At 34.4% G+C, this 9,008-nt stretch overlaps 1 protein-coding gene and 1 long non-coding RNA gene across 2 annotated transcripts in view; one reads left to right on the top strand and one right to left on the bottom strand.

The window, feature by feature from the left end:
- LOC105458885 overlaps positions 1 to 1,302 on the top strand; it is a 1,530-nt gene extending 228 nt beyond the window's left edge. Inside the window, exon 2 of the long non-coding RNA XR_975593.1 lies at positions 725 to 1,302. This is a non-coding gene — a long non-coding RNA (uncharacterized LOC105458885). The remainder of the gene's footprint in view (positions 1 to 724) is intronic.
- The window catches only part of LOC105458886 (frizzled-2-like), an 18,919-nt gene extending 13,110 nt beyond the window's left edge, over positions 1 to 5,809 (bottom strand). The window contains exon 1 of the mRNA XM_011704481.1: positions 5,471 to 5,809. Coding sequence (XP_011702783.1) covers positions 5,471 to 5,680 — 210 coding nt within the window. The 5' untranslated portion in view covers positions 5,681 to 5,809. The remainder of the gene's footprint in view (positions 1 to 5,470) is intronic.
- Positions 5,810 to 9,008: the final 3,199 nt, after the last annotated feature.

Raw genomic sequence — 9,008 nt, 5'->3', positions numbered from 1 at the left:
TATTTTCTAATATCTAGAATTCGAATAAATATTATATAGAATTCGAAATATATGTATATAAAAGTTATAATATACATATGTATATATATATATATATATGTATATATATATATATATATATATATATACCTATATAATCGATCCTAATACTGGTAATCAGATGAACATATTTCTGACAGTTTTCCATATGTATATGTGCTGTCAGAAATATGTTCATTTGATTGTCAGTATGAAGGACGACGAAATTTTGAGGTTGCCAGTAATATATGGTATTAGATGCAACTGAGCTTATTCATTATTTTATTATTTAAAAAATATCAATTTTATTTAAACTTTATAATTGTTTATAACTGAAATAATTAGAAAAAAATATTTTTAGTACTTAAATCATCGTTAATTCTACAAATTTATTAAATCAAATTTTAGTAAACGCTTAATATGCCAGTAATATGGTCTTTCACTACTGAAGAATTGCGCCGCGTGTGTGTGTCTTCAGTGGTTTCGATTTTTAATTTTAAAGTATTTTAGATTATCCGAGTACGACTGTTTTAAAACTATCGCTGCGTTATCATTCTTTTCAAATGTTTAACTTAATTCCAATTCCTGAAATTTTGAAATGTTCAAACATTCAAACATTTATTATTTTAATTTGAAAAAGTGATTTTTTTATTTTTGATGTTTTCTATTGTTGATTTTTTGATATCTTTGAAACATTATATCCCAGGACGAAGAAAGATGACCAAGTGCGTCCCGCAATTGCCGCCTTCCGGGAACTATGGCATATGATTGACGGTGGCACCTTTCTTAGGATCATTCATCGAACTTAAAGAAATCATCAGCCTGCGAAATGTGTTCAAAAGTTAATCTCTCTGTAATTGTCCCGATCGCATATTAATTGGCTAGTTCGAGAGAATGATTACGCACACAAATTTTAGAGTTTTGGGAATTTAGAGCTCGTCGACTTTCAATTGGAATCGGTTTTATAATTAGATCGTTACATCATCTCTATGATTACATCTCAAAATATCCCGCATAAGACACAGGCTGCAATCGGAAATTCGCAATTTTGATTGTAAATAATTACAGGTCCTCTTTAGAACTTGAATATTTGTAAAGTTATATACTTTTTTCAAAAAAAAAAAAAAAATAAAGCTGAAGAGATTTATAGTTTTCAAGTGATTTTACAGAAATTATTTTTAAAAAAATGTTGAACTTTATAGAATCTTTTTTATAGAACTCTAAAAAATATGACTCTTAAACAATAAGGAGCATCATAAATAAATAATCTTCTGATGCTTCAAATGACGTTTTTACTATTTTAAACGATAGAACTCTTGTTTAAACGATAGAACTGTCTATTTCTATCAATGTAAATTAACTTTAATCTCGGTTTAATTTATTTATTTTTCTAATTCTTAAAACTAGATAAAGTGAAAAATAAGTTAAAGAAATTAAAATTAAACTGCATTGATAGAAATGGGCTTAAAATCGCTTGATAACTCTAATTAAATTCGAAGAGTGTGCTCTAGCAGTTTCTCTTTAATTTTGAAAAATGCACAGCCAACTTCACCGACGAAGTGTGTAAAATTCGATATTACTACCAAGCTAAAATGATTCTGACTCTCGAAGACAGAGCTACGGAGTTTTCGAAAGAATTTATCACGAGCTTTAACGATTCCAAGATAACGATTCGTGGAATCATGGAACGGCTCTTACAGATTTTCAGTGTGTACACTCGTGACGACTTACACACATGCGTTTAATGGTATCACCAGCGGATAAGTTTGCGTAAGACTTGTCGACGTACGGCGCGGTGGAGAACGAGAAGAAAGAAAGTGGAAGGGTGAGGTGAACAGTGAGATGGAAGCGGCGAAATGATAGCGGCGCTCTTTGATTCGAGCTTCATGCGTGCTCTAGAATGACCAGAGCCGCGGCGGTTTATCTCGGAGGCTTGTCAATACCATTTATGAGAAACATTAACTCCGATATGATTCGCGGAAATGATAATCCAAGAGAAAAATCTCACGAGGCGCAATCGAGGACAAAAGAAATAAACGGAGAGCAAAAAATTACCGAGAATTTTAGTTATCGTTAGAAAGCTTTAATTTAACGAAACTGTAATTTAATTAATCAAATGTAGTTTAATTTTTTTAATGTTTTTTTTTTAATTATAATTTTACTCGGATTTTACCGAGTGATAGTCAGCAAGTCATATGTTTACCATGTTTTTCCTTACGATATGGTCGTAACAAACAGTCGTTTCTCGTTGTCTTCCATGTATCTTCGTAAAAAGATTACAGGTACTTTCGATCATAATCGCGAGTAAATTGGTAAAGATGCATGTAATCATACGTGTTACATTATGCTCGCATTAAGTTATAAAGGCATTAAAGTGCAATCGCATGTAATTGCAGCTGGGCCCGGTTGCATCTGTATTAAGTTACGCGTTCGATTACAAATGCAAACTGGATTGTAATTTAAACGCTTCGCGCAAATTGTAATTGTATAATTACACGTAAGAGTAGTATCGTGATTATTTACAATTATATGTTAGATTAATAGTAAAATAACTGTAAAGTTCTTGCAACGCACGTTTAATCGCTCAGAAATTTTCAATTAAATTAATTATATCGTGACACAAGTATTTTATTATAATTGAATTAAAATAATATTAGGTATATTATTTGAAGTATTAAAATTCAAAATTTCTTTTGAGATTTTGAATTAGAGAATTAAAATAATTTATGTAATTATAAATAATATAATAATATAATAATGTAATTATAAATACATCTTTATAAATTAAAAATTTGTTAAGAATCTTTTATTTAATTTTTCTCTGTTCTTTTAGCATATTAAGTATTTTTTCTTTCAACTTCAAAGTTTCCAATCAATCTGTTAATACCTACTTAAATTCAATATATATCTTTTTTAAACATTTTTTTTATTCTCAATTTATTTAGGGATATATTGTCCATTTTTCAAATATTTTTTTTATTTTAAGCCTGCACATTGCATATAAAAATTATAGTAACCTATTATTTAAAAAAAAGCTAAGGTTTTCAAGTCCCCTCTACGCGGATCCAACATCATCGTCATTCTCGGTCCATCGCGTGAAAAGTGCATATCAAATCCGCATCCGCCGACGGTGTTCCCATACACGCACGCACACGCCTCCACGCGCGCCACGTACACGTGCGCACGGGGAACGCAGCTGCTACAAAAATACGCAGTTTTGCTCGTCAGAGCTATCTCGCTTCAGGCGGCTTCAAAGGAAACCGCCTTAACGTTATTACGATAATAAAACTGAGCGAGCGAGAGTGAACCCTCGGCTATAAATACCTCTCTTTCCTTATGTCGTGTATATGTATATGTATATGTACGTGAGTGTGTGTGTACATATATGTATGTATTTGTTGTGTGTAGCGGCGTGTACAATCGGGTGCATTAATGGTACGGTGCGTCCGCATTTCCAAGGGTACCTCACAACAGTCACGACACGCGATTCATCTAGTCTTCTTGATCCTTGCGAGCGTGAAGCGATTGAACTATACGATCAATTACATATGAATCATATGGTAAATATGTGTGAAATATATGTTGCTTAAATATTGCAGATTTTTATTGTTAAATGTAAATTAATCAGATTACGCATTGGAGATCGAAGGGACTGCGAATGCCAAATTAGAATTCGATCAAAGCAAAGCGAATTATAATTGTAAGATCAAAGTTATTATAAGTAGAATATCAATTGAGCAGTATTCAAAGTCTTATATGCAACATTATCTCAAGTAAGATTTCGTCCAATCAATGAAATAGCCGTAAAGCATCTCGAGATCGTACTTAAATAATTTACATAATTTTAAATACTATCAGGAGTCCTTTAAATGTCTGGTCTGTGAAACTACAATTCGCAATACTCCGTTTTCTATGTATACGTAGTAGCCCAATATGGATGTAAGTGCACCGACAATATTAACGCAACCGATTATACATACGTGCGAGTAAGCGCGCGTAAGTACGACTTCTTCACTGTCTCTTCAGCTTCCCCCACGATGCGTGTTCATACTAACTACTATTAGTCGAAAATATAGCATCTGCTGACGTAGAAAGATGCATCGTTTGGAGCAGCTAGATAGTAATTGCATTTTTTCAAATAATTCTTATAAATTCGTACATGAGATCCCTAGTTGAAGATATTTGAATGCCGATCAAACACTTGAATAAGTATTAACACATTTCTATAATAATCACGCGGAAAATAGAATCAGTATGGATGTAGCAAAGGTCGATGATTCGGCGAAGAAGTCAATACCTCCGCAGGGAGAGGAGCAGATCGATAGAATTTTTTTTCTATGCCAAAATTTTGGCGACCATGATTAATATTTACTGAAAACAGATTATTTTGTATTAATACTTTAATAAGTAAATATTATATTATTTTTGACTCGCAAGAAGTAGCAAATCGACTGTAAATAAATTTATTTACAAAAAGTAAATCTTGATCATTTTGACAACGATTACGCGCGAATAAATTTTCATCATTTTGCCGCTAATTAACAGCATTCCGCGCAGAAGTGGAATCTGACCGGAAGATCAGTATTGAATCGATACGTCGAGGAATCCAGCAATCCACGGGCACAGACGAGAAAACGGCTTCTAATTATGTCTCCTGTGGAGAGAACCGTATATCCTGCTCGGAGAAAAAGGGACCGGTATTCTCCCCTTCCCCTTCCATCTTCTCGTTCCCTCCCTTCCATAACATCGCGGTTCAGCGACTTTGATTCGCCTTATCGCTGCTAATGAGAGCCGGACGCGCGTTCTTTGATCTTCGATCGCTTATTAACACTCGCTCTGCTATGAAAATCTCTCCCTCTTTTTCTATCTGTCTCCCACCTGAAGGCTATTAAGGCCATAGCACATTTAATGTATTGCTTTTTGTCTTAACACGACTGTTTCAAAAATAAACATTACAAATAATTATGTACTGAATATTATGAATGTTTAGTAAATAGTTACTATTTATTAACTACACATTCTTACAGTTAGGGAAATTGCATTTTCTGATAATGTAGTTTTAAATCAAGAAATTAATATGTAACTATAATTTTGACCAAGAAATTACTGAAATACTGCTAGTAGCTCTGCAAGCTCTTATTTATGTTACACAGGATATATTAGTTAAAATATAGATTATTTTTTTCAATTTTCTGGAGTGATTGATTTGTTAATACAAACTTTCTTTTTTTAAAGAAAAATAAATTTATAATATATATATGTATGTATATTATATCTTAAATACATAATTTATCTTTAATAATATAAAATAACATAAAAATCCTCATTCTTCATGTCTTTTTACAAAGCATATTTTTCAATATTCATTTAGAACGTTTTTTAAGCTTCTCGATACGAAAAGCGTAAGAGAGAAAATTAAGCTAAATGTATTTTTTTTAAGAATCGAAGTTACCCCTCGTTCCGCTTGCCGTTGATCCTCGTGGCCCATGAAATTCGGCATTGCTGTCAGATTGTAACGCAATCCCCGGCAGAAGGATACGTTTAGTCGCTCGCATTTGGCGCCGGTTCCAGGGTACGCGTGGTTGATGCCCCATCCTTGGGCCGATGCCGCCGTTAGGATGAGCCCCACAATGCATAGCACCATTTTCAATGTCGACGGCATTCACATTTTATTCCGCAATGAATAGTAATATGTATATAATTCGTGTATCACTCGCAGTGACGAGGTCACGTGATCGCGACACACAGTACCCCATTAAATACACCCATTTGCATCGGTGGTCGATGGCCGACTGACGTATCTAACGTGTTCGCGGCGTTCGCGCAACGCAGATGCGAACGCTCGGGTAATTCCGTGCGCGTTCGGTTGCGTTCTCTCCTTCCCCACCCTCCCCCTGCCAGCCGTCCACTTTTTGCCGCCACGACTGCGCGTCACGGCGGGCCCTATCATCTCGGTCTGACCGCTGAGGATTATGGGACCGATCCCGCAGGCATAATTAGGAACAAAGAGAATGCCGGACGTTGCGCTGTCTCGTCGATGAATTTCTGTCATTTTCCTGCAAGATCGAGAACCAGCCTGAATGTTCACCTTTGCGTTTACCTTTATTAGGAAATTTTTCTTGATAGGATTAGTTTTTAGAAAACTCACTAGGGAGATTTAAAACAGATTTGAAACGTAATCAGCTGACTAATCTTACAATTTTTTAAACTTTGGAGTATCTACGAAACCTTAGATATATATTTTATTATATTCTTAAAATTTTATTTAAAGATTCCTTTGATCCTTACATTTCTTTTCTAAAATTTTGACAATTTGTTTCTCATCTGAAAGAATAGGATATTCTTTTTCTACAAATTATATTATGTATCGTTTGTCAAATCCACGTTCAAAGATAAATAACATTAGTGTCGATTTTCTCATAAATTTATTCCTTCAATGAGATCTTCAAACTCCGCGGAAATGTATGTAATACATTTTTTTAATTTTATTGTTTTAAATGGTAGGTTTAATTTTTGTTTTTTAAGAGAGAAAAAAAATAAGAAAAAATATATAGTTTTGATGATTACAAATTTATTAATTTCTTCAATATAAAAAGTGGTTTTATGATAGAATTTTGAAAGTTACAATGCCATAACATTTTGTAAAAATTCTTTAGGAGAATTAAAAAATATTTGCAAGTAGTTTAAGTATAATAAAATTTTCAAATTTGCAAAATCGCAATAATTTTCATAAATTATAATGGAAAATCTGAACATTCCTAATCAGATTGAATAGAACGTTTATTTTCATAAAAATGCTATGAAGCGGAGAAATATCGATTCCGATCCAACCGCAAAATTAGACCGGTTCTGGTATTTTCGGAAAAAAGCGCACGATGAATTCAGAATAGCGAGTCGAGTCGTTATGGTCTACCATTATGCGTGTTAACACGATTTCGGGCTTTCCACGGCCGGTCCCTTTGGGCCTTTTTGGGATCCGACCAACGCGGTCTGTTACGCCCATCGAAGAACGACCTTGGTTTACCTCGGCGCAGAGACTGTGAAGCGTAGAATAAAGAAATCTACAATGAGACAGGTTAGGCATCGGCTCCCTTTGACGGAACCCGCTTCTCTCACCATGTTCTTTCCCTTTCGAACGCGAAAGTGCTAATTATACGTATTTTGTACATATCTCGCGGCTTTCGCCCCGATGAGCTCTTGGTATTCGAGATGTCCCTTTTCGATTCTTAAATATTCGTCGAAGGACAAATATAATTTTTATAATAACAATTAATAATTGTTGCTCAAAGATGCATTTATAAGCACTCGAATTCATTATTTGCTATCTATAAATTTTCTTTTTTCATTAGTCCGGTATAAGACCCAAGGCACAAGAGCGTTTACCGGCGCGATTGCCGGTGAAGCTTGATAGAACGGGGACTAGTGGAGGTGAAAGAATGGAAGGGGTTAAGGCGGCGGCGAATCATCAAAGAGAATTGTAATTAGTCGCGCATGTGCCGCGCGGCCAACCGGAGCAGCAGACGCGGGAATCTCTGTTTTTTGCTTGCTATTTCCACCTCGAATACCACCCTCTCCAATGTACATCTTGGGAGCGCGCAAAATTCCTCTAATTGAGATCCGTTTCTGCGAAAGACGGAACACCTACGAAACAAATAAACCTTCCCGAAAACTTTATACAGTTTATATATATCTATTATGTATTTTTATATATCTATTATGTTCGTAACGTCAAATATTTTCATGCATCTAAAAATATTTTTTGTAAAATATTACAATTTGCATTGTTCTTAAATCTACAAAAATGCGTTGCTGAAATGTAGAGAAGATTTGTATCTCATGAAAAAACCTTACAAAGGTAAAAAATGTCAAGTACATAAAAAATATTTGAAAATGTATGTCTCGTTAAATAAAAAATTAACTATTCAAAATAGATATGAAATCGATCTAATTAGCTAGTATTGCTGAGGCAAACTTAAACCTTGAAATATAAAACTTTTGAGCGCCGCTTATGTGTGTGATAATTAAGTATTGAAAAAGTAATTAAGTATTGATAATTAAGTATTTCAGCTAAATTGAAATTTACATTAAAAAGCATAAAGTTTGTTGTGACAAACTTAACAGTTTTAGAACTGACTCGGTAAATAAACTATAATATATCGACGGTCAGTTTTCTATAAGTATATTACAATGACTAGATCTCAAAAATTGTGCAAAAAAGTGCAACTAATAATCGTGTCACAACTTGTAATTATAAACATAACGATTATAATTTATAATATGTTTGATATTTATAATGTACAACAGAGATTTCTTACTACAATAAAGACAACTTTTTAATGTTTCGAAGTCAATTCGAGGCTGATTTGAGAATTTAAATAAAACATATTGTTGAAGCAACACATATTTCTGTCGTACCCAAGAAAATTTGGTCCATTCGTCGACCTAAATTTACGAGACATCATTGGCACAAAAATTGTGCACTCGTGCGTGCTAGGTGTTCCATCGCGCGTCGAAGTCACGTAAGGGATGGGTTGCACAGGGTGGTGCTAAGGAGGAGGGAGGGAGAAGGGAAATGGGATTGCATCGGCAGACCAGCAGATACGTAAATGACGCGAGGAAGTCTCTCATTACTTGGTAATAACCTGTAATAACGTAGATTTAATGCGTGGCTTCAAGTACAGGCTATAGGCAATCGTTCACCGCCTTCGGCAGTTTTAATGAATTGCTCCCTTCCTCTCCTCATCTCCTTGCTTCGCCCTCTTTTCCATTTCAGCTTCGATCCGTTGATGGGAAACAAACGTTAAAGTTTAGTGCTTATTTTGATTTTGGTTTCATTGAGCTCTCTCTCTCTCTCTCTCTCTCTCTCTCTCTCTCTCTCTCTCTTTCTGTTCAGAGATTCTAGTTCTCAATTAAAACAAAAAAATAGCATTAATCGGAACACGAACATTCAATCGATGATCCTTGAACATAGACTGTCTCGCAGTCATAAA

This window comes from Wasmannia auropunctata, unplaced genomic scaffold, assembly GCF_000956235.1.
Source record: "Wasmannia auropunctata unplaced genomic scaffold, wasmannia.A_1.0 LD334259.1, whole genome shotgun sequence".
In the NCBI taxonomy this organism is placed as follows: domain Eukaryota; kingdom Metazoa; phylum Arthropoda; class Insecta; order Hymenoptera; family Formicidae; genus Wasmannia; species Wasmannia auropunctata.
This window is presented reverse-complemented; position numbering and strand designations above follow the sequence as displayed.